At 44.1% G+C, this 25,103-nt stretch overlaps 1 protein-coding gene across 6 annotated transcripts in view; it reads left to right on the top strand.

Annotated features, from left to right (window-relative positions):
* Nucleotides 1–25,103, top strand: part of med13a (mediator complex subunit 13a) — a 139,548-nt gene that overhangs the window by 103,285 nt on the left and 11,160 nt on the right. For all 6 annotated transcript variants that reach the window (XM_028595642.1, XM_028595638.1, XM_028595641.1 and 3 more), the window contains 17 exons: nucleotides 769–969; nucleotides 1,087–1,281; nucleotides 1,419–1,581; nucleotides 4,069–4,179; nucleotides 6,865–7,620; nucleotides 9,035–9,251; nucleotides 12,913–12,943; nucleotides 13,472–13,593; nucleotides 14,042–14,132; nucleotides 16,565–16,776; nucleotides 17,272–17,468; nucleotides 20,166–21,088; nucleotides 21,431–21,598; nucleotides 22,103–22,326; nucleotides 22,627–22,816; nucleotides 23,118–23,559; nucleotides 24,126–24,357. In XM_028595642.1, the coding sequence (XP_028451443.1) occupies nucleotides 769–969; nucleotides 1,087–1,281; nucleotides 1,419–1,581; nucleotides 4,069–4,179; nucleotides 6,865–7,620; nucleotides 9,035–9,251; nucleotides 12,913–12,943; nucleotides 13,472–13,593; nucleotides 14,042–14,132; nucleotides 16,565–16,776; nucleotides 17,272–17,468; nucleotides 20,166–21,088; nucleotides 21,431–21,598; nucleotides 22,103–22,326; nucleotides 22,627–22,816; nucleotides 23,118–23,559; nucleotides 24,126–24,357 (4,475 nt within the window). The remainder of the gene's footprint in view (nucleotides 1–768; nucleotides 970–1,086; nucleotides 1,282–1,418; nucleotides 1,582–4,068; nucleotides 4,180–6,864; nucleotides 7,621–9,034; nucleotides 9,252–12,912; nucleotides 12,944–13,471; nucleotides 13,594–14,041; nucleotides 14,133–16,564; nucleotides 16,777–17,271; nucleotides 17,469–20,165; nucleotides 21,089–21,430; nucleotides 21,599–22,102; nucleotides 22,327–22,626; nucleotides 22,817–23,117; nucleotides 23,560–24,125; nucleotides 24,358–25,103) is intronic.

The following is a 25,103-nucleotide window of genomic DNA, read 5'->3' as shown; positions in this document are numbered from 1 at the left end:
TCCAGCGGTGCTCTGGAAAGGTCAGAACGCTGCTGATTCGGCCAGATACGGCAAAATGACAGGAAAAGGAAAGCATGTGGGAGAAGACAGACGATCAAGACAGGAATTAGATTGTTGCATGAGTGAAAATAGGAACAGAACATTTATAAAATCTGAATGCAATGAGGGAAGGCATGAGTTTAAGGCCAGAACTTCTGGAAAGGGCGTAAGGAAGGACTAATGATGGAAAGGAATTAGGACAAGATAGGAGGATAAAGATGGGGGAGGGGGGGGGGTGAAATGAAGTGTGAAAGATTAGGAATCAAGTTTGTTGAAGAGGAGACAAAAGAAAGTATGGCAGAAGAAAGAATGAGGACTATGAAATGAAAGGATCAAAAAGTGAGTGAAAAATGTGGAACCACTGCAAGGAAGCTGTTTAAAGATGTAGAAAATGGATAAAGCTGGAAGGAATGGCTTGGAAAAGAGGAAAGATGGCAATGAAAGTAAGAATAAAAAATGGGAAGTAAAGGATGCAGAGGTGAAGGAAAGAAGATGGAAAAAGGATTTGCCAAATCATTTTTGTTTATATAGTCCCAATATCTCAAATCACCAATATTCCCTAAAGGGGCTTTACAATCTGTACAGCATACGACACCCTCTGTCCTTAGACCCTCGATTGTGATAAGGTAAAATGTCTTGTCTTGTGAGAATGATACAGAGTTAAAGATGTCCATTTACTAACATTATCTTGTCTTTCTCTTTTTCTCTCCACCCTTTCCTTCTGACTAGTGATCCTGAGTCCTTTCGGCCTGAACGGGACACTGACTGGCCAGTCGTTTAAGATGTCAGACCCGCCCACACAGAAGCTGCTTGAGGAGTGGAACCAGTTCTATCCCATCAGCCCCAGTGCCAAGGAGGGTGTGTCGGAGGACAAGGCAGAGGACATGGACTGGGAGGATGACTCTCTGGCCTCTGTGGAGGTCCTCGTAGGTCAGTTTTTGAAATATATATGATTGAATTGATTTTGATTTTGATCTGTTTCAAATGTAGCGCTGATTTCTTTGGTTTTGACTGGTTTGGCTCCTGAACATCCACCTCTGTGTGCAGGTGGTGTGCGGATGGTGTACCCAGCCTGCCTAGTGCTGGTACCTCAGTCAGACATCCCTGTTGTGGCCCCTGTGGGGTCCTCCCACTGCACTGCCGTCTACTCGGGTGGCCACCAAGTGCCTGCTTCCCAGCGAGAGCCCGCCATGTCTTTGGTGACCCTCACCCCTCCCACATCGCCTGAGGAGGCACAGACAGGTAGTGGGATGAACACTGTGTACATTATTAAGACAGGACTATAAAGTCTTCAGTTAAGTCTTTAGGGTGAGGCTTGCTTTTGAATTGATCCGTATCATTAATTTTTTGTCAAATGTTGCCCCCCCTCCCCTCCCCAGTGGACTCTCACTCGGCCCAGAAGTGGGTTAAGATGCCTTCATCATGTGATGCGTTCAGCGTGGACAGAACAAGTCACCATGGAGGCAAGGTTCCACGCCGGCTAGCCAGTCAGGTGGTGGAGCACGTCTGGCAAGAGTGCAATATCAACCGAGCCCAGAACAAGTGAGTCTGCTTTTGTCTCTAGAAAGTAGCACAGATTGATCAGCCAGGCTATAAATGAAAATTAGACCCAAAAGATTTTTCGTTGTGTATTGATTGGGGCAGCGGTAGATTAAAAAAGGCTAAGAGAGTTACATGGAAAACATCAGACAGTGAATGAGAAGCAATCCTGCTTGCCTCTAACAACCAGTCAGTTATTTATCATCTGCTGGCATTGGTCTTCTAGTACCAACAGTCAAGGACTTGTTGCAGGGGTTTTAAAATGAAGCAGGGTATTACCTGGTACAAAGTGTACATTCTCACTACTAAATGAGCGGGATTCCTGCACACAAATGGGTCGTCATCAACAATTGTAGAGGGTTTAAGAAATGATGTCGGAAGCTCCTCTGGGGGTCATAGTTTATGTAAATTAAGCACACAAGCATTCAAATAAGGTACCAAAACAACCTTTTATAAAAACGTCGCCTCACCGCTCTTCCTCCTTATCTTGTGCTCTGTAAAATCATCAGCAGTATGTTCAAACCATTTGCTAACTTTCATCTCAGTAGAGCGAACCAGTCAGCCTCTCCCGAAGATACTTTTAAAAAAAAAAATGTATGAGCACTCACAACTTATTGGTGTAACAAGCTGAGTAAAGAAGAGCGGTTGTGTTCAAGGACTCTTGGATAGTTGGAAATCTCATTTCCAGTTTAAAACAATACAATTAACTCAACTACTTGAATTGGTTCAAGTTCTACACAAACCTAGCACCACTTTGAATGAGATGTGTTTTGCATGGGAAAGAAGCTGGTCAAGACTTGAACGTTCTTCATTTATTTTATTTTATTGTTTGATCACTGAAGCAGTGGGCCTGACTACACTGTTGCCTTTTGGTGTTATTTTCCTGCAACTTTTGAATGCACATCTATCATATATACACACTAGATGAACAACATTCTCAATAATGTTTTATTATTCATACATAAACTGTACAAAAATACCAGAAGAACCTAAATGGAAATAATTATCACTAGTAATTAGTGCTGGGCAGTATGTTTTTCCTCCAGATCCTGGAGGTTTCACGGTATACCACTTTCTTTTGCATGACTGGGCCTTTATATAGGTTTATAATGGCTAATTCTGCTGTCAGGAGTACATAGAATATAAAAACATTTGAATGTCATCATATGATATTTACTGAAAGCTTTGATTACTATAGGGTTTGCTTGGCCCCACAAAATTTTACAATATATTAAGGATCAGAATCAGAATACATGAAACAGTTGCAGAATGTAAACTATTTTTTTTGTGCAAAGTAGTAAAAAATAAATAAAAATAACTTCAAAATAAATAGATATGACAACAACTTTAAAATTGCTTTCCTTTCAAAACCAAGTATTGTAAGATAGTTGTATGAACACTACATTAACCACAGGCATGTAGTTTTAGAAAAGTGGGCGACTGTACGTAGCACCGTTTCTAGCTTGCTTCGGTGTTGTTGGTATAATTTTTGGATAGTAGGTTTGCTGAAGTATTTTGGCAACGGCAAGACATACCTTGAATCCAGTGTTTTTATCATTGCTCTGAACCCGTCTATCTTGACTGTCTGTAGCGGGACTGTAGGTGGATTGTTAATGTATTTGTAATGTCGCTCCACCACCTGACAGAGTAGTGTTTTTTTACTTTTTAAACCATAAAAAAACTTTTCAACAGCAGACGGCTCCTCTCTTGGGCACAAGTTCTTCTGATGTGTCTCTGGTCTCTCCCAGCTGTTAACAGACTGTTATAACGTTACTCAGCATGCCGTTCGGTGGTGTTAATTTGTAGATGTAATAATTGTTGTTAGAAAATTGTGTTGTGCCACGGTGTTCTACCACATTAAAGATAATTAGTTGTGGGTTAAACATGTTTTATGTTAAAAAGGTTAAACCATGAGTTAGAAGGGAACACCGTTAACATGGGTCCCCTTCTAAATTCACTCACAGCTTGACTCGACCGTAGCGCTCTTCGTGACTATGCACCACGGGGGCGGTAAATGAAAAATGTCATGTTGTATGAGAAATTAAAACTGGTTTACCGGATGAAACGGTATATTGCCCAGCACTACTAGTAATTAAAGTAAGGGTTAGCTTGCAGTTGTATCATATGGTTTGTTGTATAATTCACCATCAGTGAATCTGACACATTGGGAGCAACCCGAGATCTGTTGCCCTATGACCAAGCACAGCATGTCGGCTGGAGTTAGCTATTGGGCTTGTCAGCCAAAATATTATTGCTCCAAGCAGGGAGATGAAATCCATCAGCACTAAGCTTTTCCAATTCACCACTTCATTCCAAAGGAACATCGGAAAGGACTGCACTTTTGGGGATTTTGTGTCACAATTTTAGGATTTGTGTTTAAAAAATTATAAAAGAAAGAAGAAGAAGATGGCTCTGTTCACATGAATTACAAAATTAGCCATTAGTAGAATTGTGTTAAAGTTTTATTTATTTATTTATTTTCCTCCCCAGGCGGAAGTTCTCAGCCGCAACCAATGGTACCTGTGAGGAAGAGCTGGCTGAGAAAGCGGCAGCCTGGGATTTTGTGGAGCATTCCCAGAGGTCATATTGCAGCTGTTCCAGGTCAGTCACTTCCCACGTGGATGTACAGTACGTGTGGGTATGGCTCATATATATGTGTGTGCTTAGACATTTCAAAGAGGGTATACAGAATGTATATAGAGCTTTGAACAAAGGCACAGAAGGCCATAGTCAGCAAAATATCTGCAAGTTAGATCCACGTCTAGACTTTGACAAGCATATTATTCTTCATATTTTTCAATTTATCACTATTTTGTCTAAGTGACAGCTTTGCCGGGGCTGTAACCTCTCCTGGGCTGTGTGTTTCTGTAAGTCAGACATTTTTATTCCCGCACTGATGGGAATAATTTGAGGGAGAAAGAATAGCCTGACCTCTGATGGAGCACTTAAAGTGTTGGTTCGGAGTAATTTCACCCTAGGGTCCTTTGCACCATGACCTCGAGCCAAACACCCCCCCAGAAGCTTTTTTCACCTTTGTCGAACATTGGGAGAGTTAGCGTAGAGTAGCGTTATCAGCTGAATAGCTTAGCGCAGGGGCTAATGGATCCTGTGATGTATCTCGTAAATGACCCCACTAATAATGCCCGAAATGATACCAAACTTCTACACTAGTACAAATAGGTTATGCACTTATGAAACGATAGATTGGAAAGTTTGTAAGTACACTAGAAGTTTATGTAAATAACACTTGCCTGCTGGCTTCTGCTCTCTGCTGTTGTTGTTGCTGCTGCCAGCAGTTAGACGAGTGCTTAGGGCCGTCTACAAATTACAACACCAAAAAGAGATGCAACAAAAATATTTATTAATTTAATGATTAAATAAGGTAATGTCTCCAAACTTACCTCAATTATAACTTGTCTCCTGCTAGTTATACTACAGCACTTACTTAAAAAAAAAAAAAGTTAAATTAATAAATATTTTTGTTGCATCTCTTTTCACCCTAGGGTGAAATAAAAAAATACTCCGAATCATCACTTTAAGGGATACTGTGGTGGTAAAAGGAGCGTGGATGTTGGATGCTCCTAACGTTGACAAATTAGCTCATAACATGTTGAATGAGTTCATATGTATCTCATATGTATATGTTTAATGTCAGTGTTATTATCTAGTAGGACAGATAGCACAGTTACAGTTGATGCATGTTGTCAGAATGTAGGCATTGAAAGACAACTGAGAGCATGAATTCCCTTCTGTATTTCAATTGCAAGCACTCACACTAAGAATACTACTACTCACATGCAGGCGTATATTTGTCGTATTAATTCTTGTGTATGACTATTTACTAAATTTCAGCCTTATGAAAAGCTTGATTTCAGCAGTATGTTTGTTTTCTTCTTACTCACATGTTGATTGTATGTCTATGGGGCCTCATTTTAACAAAAAAACAGCAAATCAGCTTACCCCTGCATCCCCAGTCTTCAGCTTATCATCCGTCCCGGCCAACCACAGTTGCAAGCAGCTGCTTTACTCACAAGAGCGACATGTAAACACAAGCTTGTGCCATCCACTGCAGACTGCAGGCCCAATCAGTGAGCTGGATAATTGTATGCTTGACTGGCCTCTGTAGGGGGAGCCTGAACCAACTCAGTGGGTTGATAGAAAAATCAGATTCATGGTTAATGAGCGAGTACTATCAGGAGACGGGGCATACTTCCATTGGGGAATCCTTTGCACCAGGCATTTTTTTTCACCTAGGGAGAGGATAGCCGGCTTGGGCTGCAGACCAGAGCAGAGTGGATTTGGCCAGTCAGCTGGAGCATGTTAATTTGTTGGAAGCACCCGGCACTTCGGCAACACAGATATGGGAAGCTCTGTTTGTTGCCAGTTTTATAGGCCATTAGCTTTGTTTTGTAGATGGAAGCCTTCCGTGTGTCTGCTTATCTTGACATCTAATTGTCAGCACACACAAGTACCCTGGCAATTAAAGAGACACAGCTTCCTCGTCAACACCCTAATGTATAACCGCAACAGGCAGAGTGGTGTTGTCATGTGGTGTTGGTGGAGAGGCTGAAACACTGGTGTTAACCCAACAGAAGACAGTGGTAGATAAGAGAAGGTGAGAGGTTTGGCCTGGTTGGCTGTTGGCAAGTCAAGTGGTCTCAGAGCAGGTAGTCCACAGGGCGACCAACAGATCCTGAACCACGGTGAAGACTTGGCATAGTGTATTCCTGTGTAACGCTTAATGTGATCAGCCTCATTTGAACTAGCCGAATAGGCAATGGAGCTAAGCGTGAGGTATTATTTCTTGTCTACTGTCAGCATAGTTATTTGCTTTATTGATCTTCTTTTTGGATGTTTTGTAAAAATGTAGAAGATGCATTTTGTTTTTCATGTGTTTGAGTGTGAATAAGGAAGAAAACTATGATAATAATACTATCTAATACTATCTGTATTAGATGTTGCAGTCTTACAATGCACCCTAATTGTTAATTTGTTGCCTAATGTAGGTCTTTTTTGCTAATTAATTTAAAATGAATTAGCGGGGCTGCCCTGTTGCAGGTGACAGTAGTTGTTTTTTTTGTTTGTTTTTTAGAAGAAGTAGATGTGAAGGTTTAGAGGGAGATTTTACATAAGCTGCACATGATTCTGTGCATCATGAAAATGAAACATTCTCATTACACATCTTTATGTTTTGATATATGATCTCTGTCTCTGCTGTCGTTTTGCTTAGTGTCACCAGTCTCTCATAATCTCAACATATTTCCCGGTTTGTCTTCTTCCCTGCAGATACAAATCAGTGAAGCAGCGAACAGGCAGCACCCCAGGCCAAACTCCGTCAGCGGGCCAGCCCTCCCAGCCTCCTACAAAGCACAAAGCTGGGGGAGAGAAGCAAGAGAAAGGTGACAAGCAGCAGAAAAGACCCCAGACACCCTTCCACCATCGCAGCTTGACCAGCGACGACGCTTCAATAGAGGCCGAGGCAACAGCTGGCCAAAGGTTAGCCATGAGGGGCCAAGATGGAGGACGATTCACAAGTATACGCTCTACGGATGTGTCTGGCATCCAAAAAGCCCCCCAGCTCCACAGTGGGGGGGTCAGCACTGGACAGTCAGAACAGACCAACTCCCCCCAACCCCCACCACTTAGCCCCCACCCCTGCGAACGTGGCGAGGAATCAGGGGAGGGCATGAAGAACCCTTCAACCCCCAACAGCCAACACTTTTACCAGCCGCCCCCGGAGCCCTGCCTCGTCAGGGTGAAAGGTGGAGGCGAGGAACCTGGAGGGCCAGAGGGTCTAAATCAGCACTTCCACTCCCATCACCCCCACTCCCACCCCGGAGCTTCCACCTACTCGGAGCCTCCTGAGCCCACTGTGTATGTGGGCGCAGCGGTCAACTTGGAGGAGGACAGCTCCCACGCACCGTGGAGGTTATTCAACCTACCCCGCAGGAAAGAAGCCGAGCTACCCACGCCACTGCTGCCAGGGGACAAGCTGAGGGACGAGGCCTCAGCATCACAGGACAATCTGGTCTCGGTCACAGAGTGAGTGACACCTGCCAATTAACAGTCACTATTCAATGCCCTGTCTGTCTCACACACAACGCACACAGGGCGATAAAGGCTTCAGCCCTTAGCAGACTGACTAAGCATATAGGCATTCAAACCCTTCATTTCCAGTCACAGAGTGGCCCCGGGATGCTTTGAAGCACTTTTAATAGTCCAAAAAAAAAAAATGTTTTGAAAGACCTCCTTCTCCCTCTTTCTCTTTCTCATTCTCTCACTCTCAGATTCCCCCACCTCACTCTCACTCTCTCAGCCTCAGAATGTTCGGTATAGCGCTTAGCAGCATGTTAATCTTTGGCTATGTGCCCTTTTGACATCATACATTACCAATGTGCAGGGCCAGCCCTACTCATCGACACACACACACACACACACACACACACACACACACACACACACACACACACACACACACACAGGAGCTCAGAGAGCGGAAGAGTAGTGGTAGGGTTAGATAAAGATAAACCTCTGCTATTGTAACACGTTGAACATGAAAGAAATACTGTCTGCTGGCTATCAGTTTGCCAGGCACTGGAGAGAGTCTTGCAACAAGAAGCTAGCCAGGAAGAGAATCACAGATTGACAGAGCGAGGGGGCATGTCCAGTGTGAAGGCAGGCAGAGTGACCAGCAGGCTGTAGGGTGGCCATAGTGGGAATTATCGACAGGGTTATGCAATCCCAGCGGGCCGGCCTCTTGGAATGGCTATTCTTGTGAACTGTAATCCTCCCAGCCACAGCTCTGAATGGCGGCTAATCTCTGGCCCAGGCCACTGCACACCATCACCTCACATCAGAGCTGGACAGGCATGACGAGAGGACAGAGGTGCAGAGAAATACAGAAAGGGGAGGGATGACACATAAGTTGGGTCAGTCCCTCCTCTCCTACCGAGCAGCCAGTAGTTTTCTTCTTTCCTCTCCCTCCCTGTCCTGTTACATACAAGTAGGCCACAGTCCTAGGCACATAAGAGACTTTTATGAGCCAAGTCACAGTAACTGGTGATAAATGTGTCTGTCTGTAAGTGTATGCTCAGTCAGTGCTGCAGTCACTACGTCTATGTGATTGTCTGACAACAAACATGATGCCATCCAGTTCTGATGCCTCACAGCTGTCAGAATTGTTTGCAATCACTGCCATTTCTGTTCTGCAGATAAACATGGTAGCATACAACATATGATATCCGGCAGCATGAGGCAAAAAAAGAGCAGCTGAGGAAATGTTCCTATTCCTATTATTATAATTATTATAATTTTTGAAGTAGTTAGTTTTCTACTTCTCAGCTCACATTCGACTATAACATTTGGAATGACTAGGTGGTATCTGTTTCCTGTGAATTGTAAATCTCTCTGGTGGTCTTCTAGCGCTACTCACACCTCAGTGTTTCCATCTTCCTAGGGTGATGTCCACATCTAAATGGCCCTTGAAGGTGTCTGAAGAACGCGTTCAGATGTATCGAGCCAGGAGGAACCAATACCTATCTGCTGCCATAACAGACGGAGATCACGAACCCGAGGTGGACCCCTACGCCTTCGAAGAAGGAGATGTCAAGTTCACATTCTCGAACAAGAAGGATAAGGCAGGCGGGGAGCGTGAGCCAGGCAAGAAACATAAGGTAAGGCAAGCCAAGTCGAGGAGTGTGGAATGCTACATAATTGCTGAATATACCAAACTAAGTTTTCTTCACTTTTCCTGGAGCAAGAGCCGATAGCTGAAAGGAACATAGCGACTGTGTGGAATAGGGTTCGAAAAAAGGCCCTACGCTTTTCAATGTCTATTATTCCGCTAAGAGGAAACTCAATAAAAAGCCATTTGACAACACTAAATATCAAACAAAAGCCAGACACTATATAGTATTAAGTTGCTATGAGCTGTAGCCTACATTCAACACTTCTAAACAGAGGCAGAACATAACGTGATCTCGGAGATTGTTCCTTCACAGCGCTGAGCACTGAGAGAAAATTCTCAGAGCTGAATCGGGCAGACACAGCAGTTTTCATCAGACTCACCCTGGGTGGGGTTAATTAAGTCTACTGCTAACTTCCAACACTAATGACATTACCGTCGCCAAAATACCCCCGCGAATCATATGCCCTACTTCACTGTTAACCGTCAATCACAGACCACAACCAACACGCCACATGGTATTCAGGACATCCTGTGTCTTAGGGACCGCAACTCCAGAACACTTCAGGATATAAACTTTATACGTTAATCCACAATGGGTAGATTATCTCACAAGATGTTTTAGCATCATGATTCATCTTATATTAATCACCCAGTAGTGTAGCTGGTATTATGATGGGATATTTATACTTATATACTCATAAACTTCAACTTTTATACTTGCGCCCTTCCATTTCTTCATAGTAACTAGTTTACTTGAAAAACTGCCCACGTTGAAACTCCGCTTTGCCTACAAATAAGCCACGCACAGTGCCTTTTCCAAGTTGGTTGCACACCCCATTGGATTTTTTTACTGCATAAAAACAGCATGGACAGCTCAGCAGTGTGAAGCATGGAGAGTTACCACTTCATTCATGCTTTCCTCACTAGTTGCCCAGGGTAAAAAATGGGACAAGAGGGCTGATTTTAAGATCAGGGAGCAGGCAAGGTAGAAAATAGGCCATCAGCTTCTTCTGCAATACTGCACTAAAAATACCAGTACAACCGCTTTCTGCATACATCCGCTTTCACTGCCCAAGCCTAACTGAACAGGAAGCTATCCCTGAATCTCCATTGTTAGTTGAGCCCAGAGGAACACAAACTAGTTAGCCTGTCCAATTTCCTTTTAAGTTGTTATGTTTTTCCTATTTGATCTGCCTTCTTCTTCCTTCCCCTTCCCATCGTATTCCTCTGCTCTGCCTCTGGGGTTGTTGGCTCTGGCTCCAGACAAGGGCCACCTGTTAACTGTAGATCGCCCCCAGCTGTGTGTGTGTGTGTGTGTGTGTGTGTGTGTGTGTGTGTGTGTGTGTGTGTGTGTGTGTGTGTGTGTGTGTGTGTGTGTGTGTGTGTGTGTGTGTGTGTGTGTGTGTGTGTGCGTGTGCGTGTGTGCGTGCGTGCGTGCTCCTTGGCTGCATGTTTGCAGCAAGCTTCACAGAGCCTGGAGTCTAACCACAGCAACAAACCTGGCTCACTGAACCATTAAGCTTAAAAAGCACTCTCAAATATGTTGCTTCTCTTCTGGAATGTAAGGGTGAAGGCAACTCTCAGTGGAGTGGAGAATCCCCGAAGAACAGTCTGTGCAACAGAGCCCTTCCACTGTCTGTTTTATGTGGTGTGTGTGTGTATATCTACCACATATGTGTGGGTGTTCCTCTTCCATTTTTTTCCTTTTAGATTGATAACACCATAGGGTTAGGGCCCTTTTGAACCGTGCCTTTTTTGATCCTCAGACTGATAAATGTCATTTATTAGCCAGGATATCCCATCTCTGGGCCCTACAGTATATAGGGAAAAGTTCTGATGAAATCAGGTTAACACAGTAGCTTTCAAGTTGTGTGTGTGTGTGTGTGTGTGTGTGTGTGTGTGTGTGTGTGTGTGTGTGTGTGTGTGTGTGTGTGTGTGTGTGTGTGTGTGTGTGTGTGTGTGTGTGTGTGTGTGTGTGTGTGTGTGTGTATCTGCTGGAAAGAACAATAGTGCGACCCCTTGACCCAGAAGCTATAAATTTGAATAAAACATCCACAGTTCCATGAAAGTAGTGATCATTTTATTTGTGAAGGGCGATGTATGAAACCAACCATGTTATTTTGTGGCAATTTAGATGAAAGAAAACCACATTTGTGGTATAAAAACATTTCAAAACGTGTCAAATTTGACCCATGGACAACAGGCTACCAGGCTGATATGGAATAAACCTGGAGCACCAAGATAATTTTAAATTTTGATGAATTTGGTATATATAAAGGTAAAAGTTTGGGATTCCAGCAATTATTTCTAACCACTTTACCCCTTTTTGTGAGGTAGTTTGGAGCTCACCAAACTGTTAAATCTTCTTTATTCATTGCTCATCAGACTATTAAATCACTTACTGGTGGCTCACGATAGAGGGCCAGAGACCTAGTGTGAACCATACATTAGCATCTCCAGCTATCAGACTAAGAAATCCTCAAACTGGAGAGTTATTGATTCTGCTGCAGGCTTTGTGACACGTGCTGCAATGGGCCGTCGTCTGATCATCATTTCACTGCACAGACGTGGCACACCTATGTCAGAGCCTATTGAATTATGAAGTATACATGCACAGGGGAAAGCCTCAGATTAATGAGGTAAGCAAGTGAGATGGAGGAAAAGGGTGATGGGATGCTTTCATGTAGGCAGCATTGAAGCCAAACAAGCTTTTGCAATATGTAAGAACTCGACGCATACACACTTTCCCACCCAAGGCCAGGTTATTGATAAGGGGTTAAGGCATCATTACCACCCATAGATTGGGGCCTTGGTGCAGATGTTGTGTTCTCCTGTGGACTGGTCCTTTAAGGGAGACAGATTAAAGCCTGCGTTACTCTGAGAAAAGCCCTGGAGCGTAATGAAATCAATGGCTGGGACATAACATTCTTGCTCCCCAGCTAGAACTGCTCAGCGCACAGTGTACACAGTCACACAACCCAGCATAAGAGCACACACACACACACACACACACACACACACACACACACACACACACACACACACACACACACACACACACACACACACACACACACACACACACACACACACACACACACACACACACACACACACACAGTCCAGCCCTCCCAGATATTGATGTCTGGGGGAAAGCTCTGATCCATATTGGAAATCTAATTTGCCACAGCAGCGGCAACCAGTCCCTTTTCTCTGTTTGTCCTTCTCTTTTATTATTACTATTATTGCTATTTATTTATATTTGCCTTAATTGGAGAAAGGAATCCCCCATTTTCAATCTCTCTGCTTGAGGACACTTATTATTTTTGTTATTCTGTATTGTGATTTATGTCCGCTTAGGTCCAGTCAATTTTATTTGTATAGTTCTTGATCACAGTTATGGGCTCAAAGGATTTCACACACCCACATTTTAACACAATAATGAAGCAGACTCTGCTCATCCACTGGCCCTCGTTAAGTACAAGAAAAAGCTTCATCAACACATTGGTGTCATCTGTCTGGACTGTATATTCTAGGCATTGTTTAGTCAAAAATGTACTGTTTGATTGATCTGCCTGGTCGCATTAGTATGTGTTTTTTTTCCCCCTCCCTCTATTTGACCTTCTCGTCTTTCTTTTTCCTCACAGGGTGAAGATGGAGGAGCTGGTCCGTCAGATGGTAAGGAGCCTCTTTATTTTCTAATAACCCCCTTGACTTTTTCTATGACTTGGCAGCTGTCACATATAAATATAGTCTGTGTCAAACTTTTGACTGGTACTGTAGTCATACTGCCACCCTCAGAAGACCCAAACAGTGAGACCAAATGGTTCACATTGCATCTTGGTTTTTATTCAGATCCGGGGACTTGGCATACTGAATGAAACTTGTCAGTTACACTTTTAGTTCGTTTTTTTCAAATGTGTCAATAGAAACTACATTCAATCACTAAACAAGGAACATTCATTTTCAATTTCAAATTTTTATATAACCTATCCGTCATGCCACAAGCATTTCAATAATTGAATTTAGGAAATCTACTTTCTCAATTGATTGAATAGAGAGTAAATTGAGGCCAGCCCGGGTATTCAGTTAGCCTAAACAACCGTAGCTGAAGATTTTCTCCTTTCATTGAGTTCTGAAGAACCCGATATCTACTTGTGGACATTAATATTTTAGTATTAACAGTGAGTATGTTTGTTTATGCAGATGCTCAGCGGGCAGCTGCTCACAACCGCATGGCTTCCACCAGCCTGATCCACGAGACAGACCTGGCGGTCTCCATCAACGACCTGGACAACCTCTTTAATTCGGACGAGGATGATCTAGCAGTTAGTAGAGACCTTGGCTCACACCACAACAAATATCTCATTACACAGTGTGGTCTGGCACTGTGTGTGTGTGTGTGTGTGTGTGTGTGTGTGTGTGTGTGTGTGTGTGTGTGTGTGTGTGTGTGTGTGTGTGTGTGTGTGTGTGTGTGTGTGTGTGTGTGTGTGTGTGTGTGTGTGTGTGTGTGTGTGTGTGTTTATGTGTGTGTCTTTTTCCACTGGCATGCATGTGCCAGAGTACTCTGCCGTCATCAACTGACAATTTTTACTACGCACTTACCAGTTACTCTTAAGAAGCTGTCATGTGTGATACTGACTTGCAGGCCCCACAGGTGTGAGAAATATAACAGGGGTGAATTTAGAACAGTGTTTAGTGTTATTAGCTGACACTTTGAGTTACCAAAATGATCAGGTGCTAAAATGTATTTATTTATTTATTTTTTGTCCACAGCCTGGTTCCAGGCGACCAGTGAATGGAACGGATGAGAAATTTGGCAACAAGGAACCAAAGCCATCCACTTTGGACCCTGTATCCTGCATTAGTATGTATCTCTACATCTGTCTCTACTGATGTCTCTCTCTCTTTTCCCTGAACACTGATTTGCCGCGTCTCCTTAAAGTACAAGGATGGATTTACCTCAAATGTTAATCTAGAATCAGATTTTTCATACCCCTGAGCCCCTTGTAAATTAAGAATTGTACACTGAGATTTGTACCTGAAGCCACTTCAGTTTAAAATGACGTATTCCCCATGCTCACAATTTCAGCTAAGTGAAATGGCATCATTTCCTTTTAATCCACTAAATAATAAGGCTTTTACTACTCCAGCATCCTTGATGCTCACCCTTGGCTTTGCCACCTAGTGGTGGAGAATATGGCTGTAATTAACTTCACTGTGCATCAGTGAGAGCTGAGAGTCTCCCTTTGCCTGCTGTCTTGTTGTCTGGCTTTCTATGCTTACACTAGAGTATTGCCTTAAATTCCCTCCCTATTTGTTGATTTGAACACAACTGTACCAGACAGTATTTTCTGTGTTTTTTTTCCTTCTTTTTTTTAGTCATTTATTCTGAAGTTAGAGCTCAGGGACACTAATGTAAAGCTAAAGAGATTTTAATGACACTCAATATTTTACTGTGAAGCAAATTGGTCTCTGATCAGCCATTTTACTTTTTATGAACAGATACTGTACAGTTCTAGACTCTGGCCGTTTACCATGAATTGTGTTTGTTTGCCCCCTGGAAGCATCTTGCAGTTACAGCAGTTTGAGGCCTTGGATATTCCCCACATAGTCTCTGGCCATCTTTACATAGTGATATACGCATTTTTTAGGAAATGTGTCCTTCTAGTGTAGAGTAGAATTATCTTATGAAAATGAATCAGTTTAAAATCCACCTTTCAACTTTGCCTGAACCTTTCAACTTTTAGCTCTGCTGGATCCATTAAATAATCTTGCTATATACTGTATATATAAAAAATATTTGTGAACTAACATGCCAAGGTAACTGTGACAAACTATGTAAACATTTCATTGGCCGTGGGCGAGATGCCTGTCGGACTTAAAGCGTGTGTCAAATATGTATTCATCTGTTTGTATTTACATGGTAGCTGCCTATAACAACAGCTGCTTGTCACATTTGGTTTGCGGAACAAGAAAACATACATCAACAAGCATCTTGACAGAAGTGGTAGTAACACAGCAGAGTCCTAACAGCTTAAGATTACACATCTTACATTGTTAAGTCAGCCACATGATTCACATAATCGTTATCTTAAAGGTCCCATGACATGGTGCTCTTTGGATGCTTTCATATAGACCTTAGTGGTCCCCTAATACTGTATCTGAAGTCTCTTTTATATAGACCTTAGTGGTCCCCTAATACTGTATCTGAAGTCTCTTTTATATAGACCTTAGTGGTCCCCTAATACTGTATCTGAAGTCTCTTTTATATAGACCTTAGTGGTCCCCTAATACTGTATCTGAAGTCTCTTTTATATAGACCTCAGTGGTCCCCTAATACTGTATCTGAAGTCTCTTTTATATAGACCTTAGTGGTCCCCTAATACTGTATCTGAAGTCTCTTTTATATAGACCTTAGTGGTCCCCTAATACTGTATCTGTAGTCTCTTTTATATAGACCTTAGTGGTCCCCTAATACTGTATCTGAAGTCTCTTTTATATAGACCTTAGTGGTCCCCTAATACTGTATCTGAAGTCTCTTTTATATAGACCTTAGTGGTCCCCTAATACTGTATCTGAAGTCTCTTTTATATAGACCTTAGTGGTCCCCTAATACTGTATCTGAAGTCTCTTTCCCGAAATTCAGCTTTGGTGCAGAACTACAGTCACTAAAGCTAGTCCAACAATGAGCTTTCCTTAGGATGTGCCATTTCTGTGTCTGTAGCTATTGAGGAGGAGAGAGGGAGGGGCGAGGTGGAGGGTGGGGATGTGGCCTTGACCAACTGCCACTTTTCTCGTTTGAAAGCCATGATGTCTCTCTCTCATGGGTTGGCCAAATTCTCTGGGCGGGCAAAGCAGAGAAAGGGGAGGTAACCTTGCTTGTTATGACCTCATAACAAGCAGATTCCAAAACGGCTCATCTGAGCTTTCATTTTCTCAAAGGCAGAGCAGGATACCCAGGGCTCGGTTTACACCTATCACCATTTCTAGCCACTGGGGGACCATAGACAGGCTGGGGGAACTCATATTAATGTTAAAAAACCTCATGAAGTGACATTTTCATGCCATGGGACCTTTAAGAAATGGTTTGTGTGTGCTGTTTGTAGGGCAATTAAGATAATGTAAGCAAAAGTTAATTATTAGTATCTCGTTATCAGCATGTATAGCAGGGTAAGCTGTGTGACATGGGCAACAGTGTTGCAATAGATTTGTGATACACCTTCTGTACTCGTACTTCTTTACACATTATATTCCAAGTCATATTTTCATGGCTCCATGTTCTTCTCTCCGCCCAAGGTTCAGCAGACCTGCACCAGATGTTTCCCACACCTCCCTCCCTAGAGCAGCACATCATGGGCTACTCACCCATGAACATGTGCAGCAAGGAGTACGGCAGCATGGAGCCCAACACAGGAATGACCTCGCTGGACGGCACCTCGTCTCTGGCAGGCCACTTCAAGATTGAGGTGGAGGAGAGCTTCTGCAGTCCCAAGCCATCTGAGATCAAGGTGGGTGTAGACTCTGTAAATCTGTCAGGTATTATCGCAGGGTCAGTTACAACTGACTGAGCCCATACTGCCAGAACCTGTAGCTGCCATAAGTCAAAGTGAATGATTGTTGATGGATATGTTTTCTTCACCATGCTCATTTTGAGGCAGCTGGGTGGCCACATGGTCAGAGAATACAGGGTTCATTCCCCATCTCTACAAGCATCTGTCTAGCTGAAGTTCCCACGAGCAACACACCAAATCCCCACCAGTTCTGTAGTTACTGAGATAAAGCAGCCACATATGTTGTATTCATGGGAATATAAGGTAGCAAAGTCTCAGCCAGGAATGCCCTGATTATTTATCATTATGTTGGTTCATCCTATTTTCAACATGGCATTCACATTTCTAAGGTTGCCGTTCTGCGTTTCTCCCTGTGCCCTTACCTTTTTATAGAAGACAGCAGACATAAAAGACATCATTATTTGTCTGCCTTGTTTTCTCTCCATCTTGTAGGACTATTCATTTGTGTACAAGCCAGAGCTGTGCCAGCCGTTCGTAGGCTGCTCCATGTTTGCTCCTCTGAAGACGTTACCCAGCCAGTGTCTCCCACCTGTCAAAATACCAGAGGATTGCATCTACCGACCGAGCTGGACCATGGGCAGGGAGATGCTCAACCCCGTGCCTGTCATGGCCTTTCTCAACAAGGACAGGTATGCCGCTGTAGTGCTTTTCAATTAGGTTTCGAATGAGTGGGTCTTTGTCTTCTTCAGAGAAGTCCTCTGGTGTTGCTGTTATCACACAGCTGGGGTCTTTAATATGAGAGTAAGAACAGAACTGTGTGTAGGCAGTACCATGCAGCTAGTGAAATGTTCCACTTAAATTACAGCTTAACAGAAGCACATCAAGTGATTCCAGTGAAGATTCTTTATCATTTTATGATGATCTGGGCAGAAGGTTACTGAGGCATTCTAATTCAGACTTGCAGAGGAAATGTCAAGGCTGTGCTGGCTGGTTGGCGTTTTGTGTGCACAGAAGCATAAACTCATACTCTGCCCCCGTTCTGTCCACACACCCTCTGGTCTCTCCCTGGACACCCCCTTAGCAGGCTGCTTGATTTCCCATGCATGGCTGCCTCAGGCAGAGCAGGGAAATGAGTGTAAAATGCCGTCTTGGTTGAAGATGAGGATTATCACTGGAGTGGTGAGATGAGCCCCCACAGCGACTCCATGCCACCTCACTTCTCACAGCAGCTGGGAGTCTCTAGTATATCTGTCACTGTTCCTCTCAACTACACACGGAGACACCTCCGCTACTTTCCACTGACATGGGAATTTGTTATTAGCATGTTTAGCAGAAAAATCCCCAAACAAACCTTGTTTTGTTCAATTGATTTTGTGCTTTTCTGTAATCGGGGCAGTAGAGTAGACCCTAATTACATTTGTATGGACTGGGGGAGGGGGAGGTCCCGGCTAAGAATGATTGATTGATGACTGATTGGTCCAGTCTTGCCTGTAATCGACTTATCGTCAAATCATGTTTTGGTTTTCTTTTTTCCCCTCTCATTTGCGACATTAGGTTTCATTTTTTGCACTCAGACAAAAGAGCTGATATGCGCCTGGTGCCACGAGTCATATTTTCTGTTGAAACTTTAAGTAGAAAAATAGCAAAAACAGCAACATCAACATTATTGGTGGATATACATATGTGACTTCTGCTTAGCTGTCGATTCAGACAAATGGACAGCGCTGTTTGCTGTGTGGAGGTGCAGCGCTGTCCACCTGAAACGGAGTGGAGGACATTGATAGACAGACAGAACACGCCACTTAATTAGCCTGCTTGCTTTTCGTGGTTGTAAATAGAACTTTTGCCCTTACCCCCCCTTGTAGCAATCCACAGATGGAAGGGATACAACAGGCGGTGAAAGAGAGAGAGAGAGAGAGAGGAATGTGAATGCGAGAGCCACAAACAGCCATTTCTACCTGCCTCCCCCTGCGGATTTTCACAGAGAATCATTCATAATTTTGAAAAAACATTTTGCGCTCTGCTAGTGCTACGTTGAATTTCATTGCATAAAATGCATTACAAACCATTCCATTTTGAACAAACTGTAAACTAATAGATCGGCATTTTCTCAGGTATGGTTGTGATTGGAAAATACTTGAAAAAGGCAAGACACGTTGCTTCTGACTGAAGAGTGACCTGTCAGCAGTTTATCCAGCAGGTTGAGGCTAAGCAGAAAATGTGGACTTTCTTTCTTTTTTTTCTACAAGAAAGATTTAATTATTTTTGCAGCAGAGGTAATTGCAATACTTTGGGTTATACTTTTGCCTGATGATTATTAAGATTATTTTTCAGAATATTTCTCTTTTATTAGAGTACACTGGAGCATGGCAGGAAATGTAGAGCAGAACAAGCAACAAATGTGGTCAAATTTGTAATACTTTAAATATGATTAGGGCGTATTATTTCCTTCTTTTGTTTTTTTAAAGTGTGTAATTGGGAGTGCTAAGACTGGTTATGATGGATTGTGCAGGCAGGGAGAGGTGTCGGCACTTGACTAAGCTTTACAAAATGTCAAAAGAGTCATTGGTAAAGATCTTCTAATGTGCTGGTGCTGCCTTCGCATCTGCAGCCCATGCTGAACGTGCCCTGGTTGCAGGGGAGAGAGAGAGTTGTGCTGGGGCTTCCTTCTAATGGGTCCGTGCCAGAAGTTTTTCCCCACATACAGCTAGGGACATGATGTGCTCATTCTCCCTCCCTCCGTCTCTCTCTCTCATGCACTCTCTCTATCTCCCTGCTTCCTCACTGTTGCTTGCCAGCCCAAAAATAAACCTTACCTCAGAGGGACACTCTCTCTCCCACATTCTTGTTCTCATGTGTAAACATGTGTGCGGTCTAAGCTCACTCTGCATTCCTTTTGTAGTGAATGTTGTCGTCCCCTACTGCCTTATTACTCACTATTTTCACAAACTCTCTGAGGCAGTTGGATAACGGTATTTTATTGTTTGATGCAATGTACTGAACGTTGCTGTTCTGGGAAATCAAGTATGTTCTCCGTACTAGTGCCTCAGTTTTCATGCCACAATTAGATGTACAGTACATCAGGACCACAGTTGAGATATGATTTTTTTTTTTTTTTTTTTTTTTTTTTTGTGTTCTGGGAAATTAATAGCGTTGAATTGAAAGCTGTGATTTGAAGAGTTATTCTTATTCATTGTCTAATAGGGATCATTCCTTATTGTCCACATTCTCCCACGCTTCGTTGGGCTTCACAGGATCCTCTTAAGGACCTTTGGTCTCATTTTAAAACCCTAAAATGTGCCGCTGTCTTTCCCCTGTCCGAAACACACACTTCTTTTAGTTCTGCACCGTTTCTAATTCATGTCCTTTTGTCTTTCTGACCTCAGTAACATCCCCAGTGTGGGCAGCACCATGGACCAGGACTACAGCCAGACCTACACCCCTCAGACCCACACGCCTTTCATGTCTAACAGTGCTCCACCAAGTAACAGTGGCGCTGGTATTCTGCCTTCACCTGCCACCCCGCGTTTCTCTGCCCCCACGCCACGTACGCCGCGCACCCCGCGCACACCTCGAGGCCCATCCAGTGTCCAGGGCTCGTTCAAGTACGAAAACTCGGACCTGTACTCGCCAGCGTCCACCCCCTCCACCTGCCGACCGCTAAACTCGGTAGAGCCGGCCACTGTACCCTCCATCCCCGAGGCCCACAGCCTCTACGTCACCCTCATCCTCTCCGAGTCCGTCATGAACCTCTTCAAGGACTGCAACTTCGACAGCTGCTGCATCTGCGTATGTAACATGAACATAAAAGGAGCCGATGTGGGCGTGTACCTGAGCGACCCCATCGGCGAGGCTCAGGAATCCTGCACCTGTGGCTTCAGCGCCGTGGTCAATCGGCGTTACGGCAACGGCTCGGGCCTCTTCCTGGAGGACGAGCTGGATATCATCGGCCGCGGCTCAGACGTCAGCAGAGAGGCAGAAAAGCGCTTTGAGGAGCTGCGGCTCTCCTCGCTGGAAAGAACTGGAGTAGGGAGGGGGGACCGTGTCCCAGATGAGCTGATTCTCCTCCTACAGGACCAGTGCACCAACCCCCTTTCACCCATTTCAATCCTAGAGCATGACATAGTGACACGGGGGCCAAGTGGGGCCCCTGTACCGCCCTGTGTGAGGGTGGAGGAGAGGGACTATCACAGCGACTGCTACATGGCCCTGGAGCACGGGAGGCAGTTCATGGACAACATGTCGGGTGGCAAAGTGGACGAGGCGCTGGTCAAAAGCACCTGCCTGCACCACTGGGCTAAACAAAACGGTGAGACATGTCACATTCTAGATTTTCATACATCCTAAAATTGTCTCAGTTGGACACCAAATAGTTTTTCTTAAGCCAAAACAAAAGTAAAGTTAAGTTTTCTTTTTTTGATGCTGTCATTTCTAATTTGTAATGCTAAGTATAGTATTTTCACTTGTGATCAGTTGAGAAACAAGCTTATTATTCCTAGACCTGTAAGTTACATAGTCAAACAATTAATTGTAACTACATTTAGGATAAAAAGTTTTGTTGAGGGATCAGTGACGTGTCTACTCTATTTTTTTTAATGTTTTTCATGTTGTTATTAATCTTAAGCTTCCCCTTTACAAATCTGTTTTCCAGCAGTGGACGTGAGTGCGCTATGTTCTCAGGATGTGCTGCGAGTGCTGATGTCCCTCCAGCCTGTACTCCAGGATGCAATTCAGAAGAAGAGGACGATAAGGTCGTGGGGCGTTCAGGGTCCCCTCACCTGGCAGCAGTTCCACAAGATGGCTGGACGGGGCTCTTACGGTAAAGCTGGGGACAAACTGGGGAAGTTTATTCACTTGATTCACAGTTCTCACTGGTGCTTTGCTACCATCCAGTTTAATTGTAGGGAAATCCGATATCTGTGAATCAGTGTTTTCCACTACATATACAATGGGTGTTTCAGACTATTCTGCCAAGAATAAGATTCGTAGAGAGACTGTGATGGCGATAACGGCATTTGGTGTTTGTGTGTGTGACATTTGGAATGTGTGTGTCTTCGGGTAGAAAAACTTTGGATGTTGTCAGGTCAATAGGCAGTGTGGTCCCTCTGCTGCGGTCCAGACGTCAGCTCTGTTGGGAGGAGCTGTCCAATCGTTTGGCGACCTCTCATTCTGATGCACAGTGGAGGGCGGAAAGAGGAGGGAGTGCGGCTGACACCTTAGCTGTCAACAAAACTCACTAACTGTTCTTTCTTTCTTTCTTTGTGTTTCTTTCTACCTCTTTCCACACTTGGTTTCTCCTGCTCCTTCCACATCACCCCCACAGGCACAGACGAGTCCCCAGAGCCCCTACCCATTCCCACCTTCCTGGTGGGTTATGAGTATGACTTTGTGGTGCTGTCTCCGTTTGGTCTGCCCTACTGGGAGAAACTGTTGCTGGATCCCTTTGGCTCCCAGCGGGACATTGGGTATCTGGTGGTCTGTCCTGACAACGAGGCCTTGCTCAGCGGCGCCAAGAGCTTCTTCCGAGACCTCACCGCTGTTTACGAGGTACAGACTCTGAAGAAGGGTGCACACACTTCAGTGTTAACGCTGTCCAAATGTAACATTGCTTTACATCTCTCCGACTCCACCTCAGGTTTGGCAGTGACTTATATAAATATATATATAAATAGAATAATTATCTCAGGCTGATTCACGATCACTTTTTATTGGAAATGTGTAAAATGAAAATGAAAAAGCACTGCGACTGCAGCAACACTCAAGCCTCATTAACGATTGTTAAATTAAATTATTTTTATGTACCTGTTCACACATTCATGGTCTTTGCTATTTGTGTCTATGTTTTAGTCATGTCGACTGGGCCAGCACCGGCCCATTTCCAAAGTCTACCCCGATGGCATTGTCCTTGTCGGCGGCAATGGAGCAAAGAACCTCGTGGATCAGCCAGTCAGCGACTGGTTCCTCAAGGCTGCCAGCAGCAACAGCGACGCCTTCACTAAGCTCAAACTCTATGCACAAGTGTGCCGCCACAACCTTGGTACGTGCCATTTACAGCCTGCCGGGTTACCGCTGCATTTTTTATTCTGCATAGTCCCTGATTCTTCTGCTCCTCAATGCTAGGCTCAGTCAGTTCTTTGTTGCTGAATTTCTACCTTCGACACCACTTGGTTTAGTTCTTAAAAGGCTAGCTAGAGAGCCTTGACTGTTTTTGAAAGAGAGCTTGAAATCAGTGAAGAAGGAGGTCAAGATGTAATAGAGTAAATGGAGTAGATTTTCATTTTCTCAAAGTGTGTTTGATGTTATTAATGAAAGTCCAATGCTGTGTTTTGTCTCTTTAGCTCCATACCTCGCATCACAGCAATTAGACAGTTCCCTCCTCACACAGCCCGGTCCCCCGCCCTCGTCCAGCCAGTCATCATCTACACAACTGTCTAGCTCCACCTCCAGCTCAGTTGGCCAGCAGGGCTCAGTGAACGCTGCAGGCTCCTCCGTTCCCAACAACAACAACAACAACAACAACAGCAGCAGCAACAACAACAGTGGGTCTGGAAATGGCTCTGCGTCATCGAACAGTCTGGTGACGTCCTCAGGCCAGCCTGGCAGCGGGATGCCGTCTGCCAAGCCCAACTCTTTTCCCCCCTTTGGGAGCATGGGTACCCAGGGCCAGGGAGGTGGCCCCCAGAGTGGACAGCTGGGACAGCAGGCTGGTACCCAGAATACTGGCACCTCAGGGGACAACTCCAGCAGCCAGGCCTCGGGGCCCACAGAGCCTCCTGAAAGGTACTGCAGGACACACAAGCCTGCGCACCATAAACTCAAAGACAGCTAAATGTATTTGATCAGTTTTGTACATAAGTGACAGTAAGTCACAACTAGTGTTGATCTACTATTTAAATGTTGTGAAATCACTGTTAAACACTTAGGTGAGTAGTTTATTCCTTCTATAAAAATGATGGTAGAGACAATAACAATCTAATAATTCCATAATAATATTTATTTTCTGCAAAAGTCCTTGAACTTTAGCAAAGCGGTTGCTAAGCAACACTTGGGTAACAGTTTGAGAGCATATTTTTGATCGTTGCTATTTAAATACATTTTTATGAAGTGATAAATGTATTTTTCGAAAGATATCTTTCAGTAGTCTTGAATGTAACTCCGCTATTCAAAAGCTGAGGACAAAAACTAAGAACCGAGGTGAGGATAAGACTGGTTTAATAAGTGTGTGTGTGTGTGTGTGTGTGTGTGTGTGTGTGTGTGTGTGTGTGTGTGTGTGTGTGTGTGTGTGTGCGTGTGTGTGTGCGTGTGCGTGTGCGTGCGCGTGCGTTATCTTCCTGTGCTTTCCCCAGCACTTTGGAACGAGAGAAAGTAGGCGTCCCCACGGACGGGGAGTCCCATGCCATCACGTATCCACCTGCCATTGTTGTTTACATTGTGGACCCCTTTAGCTACGAGGAGGCCGATGGCGGCCCGGGGCCAGTGCCGGCCCACTCCAGTGTGTGGACGCTGGGTTTGTTACGCTGCTACCTTGAGATGCTTCAGTTTCTGCCCCCACACATCCGCAATTCTATTTCTGTTCAAGTGAGTAAAGTTCCCAGGAGAGCCATAATTATTTTTATTGTTAACCATATTGTATTTCATTACCGTGAACGTAAGTGCATGACTAAAAATGCATTCAATGTTGTTGAATGTCAGTGTCCAATTACTCCTTAATGTTTAACAGGTTAGGCTCAATGGCATCATTGCTGACATATCCATCATCATCAGAAGCCGTAAAAACACTAACCGTGTACCCTGAGTGACCAAAAATAGAAACCCCTTAACAAAGTAATGGCATTAATACTACCTCACTTAAAATGCTCTACATGTTTGTATATAGAGATCTATGGTACTCTTTTGTTTTTGTTTTTTTTAAGCTTTGCTCCAAGGTTGTATTTTAGGGGCGTTGTGTTTGATTGCATTACAATGGAAAGTTTTTTTCATATTTTTTCTAACTTATATGTATGTGGAGGGGCACAAAGATGACAATATTATGCAGTCTTACACTACTACACCAGTAGGGCTGCACAATATATCGTTTCAGCATCGAGGTTGTGATGTGCACATTAGTCACATCGCAGGAAGTGCGACGTGAAGTCGGGCAAATTGACTAATCCAGTGTTTCCCATTAATTACCTACAGTCTAGGTAGGCCCGCCACAGTTTGATAATGAACCACGCTCAGTCTGCCCGGGTCACGGCCGCTCGGTGTGGGAGGTTCCTCTTGTCTCCCTGGCTCTGCCTCGCTGGGTGCATTTCCTCCGTGGCGGTGCGTCGCAACCAGCTCTA

The sequence above is a fragment of the Perca flavescens genome, chromosome 13, assembly GCF_004354835.1.
Source record: "Perca flavescens isolate YP-PL-M2 chromosome 13, PFLA_1.0, whole genome shotgun sequence".
Lineage (NCBI taxonomy): Eukaryota > Metazoa > Chordata > Actinopteri > Perciformes > Percidae > Perca > Perca flavescens.
This window is presented reverse-complemented; position numbering and strand designations above follow the sequence as displayed.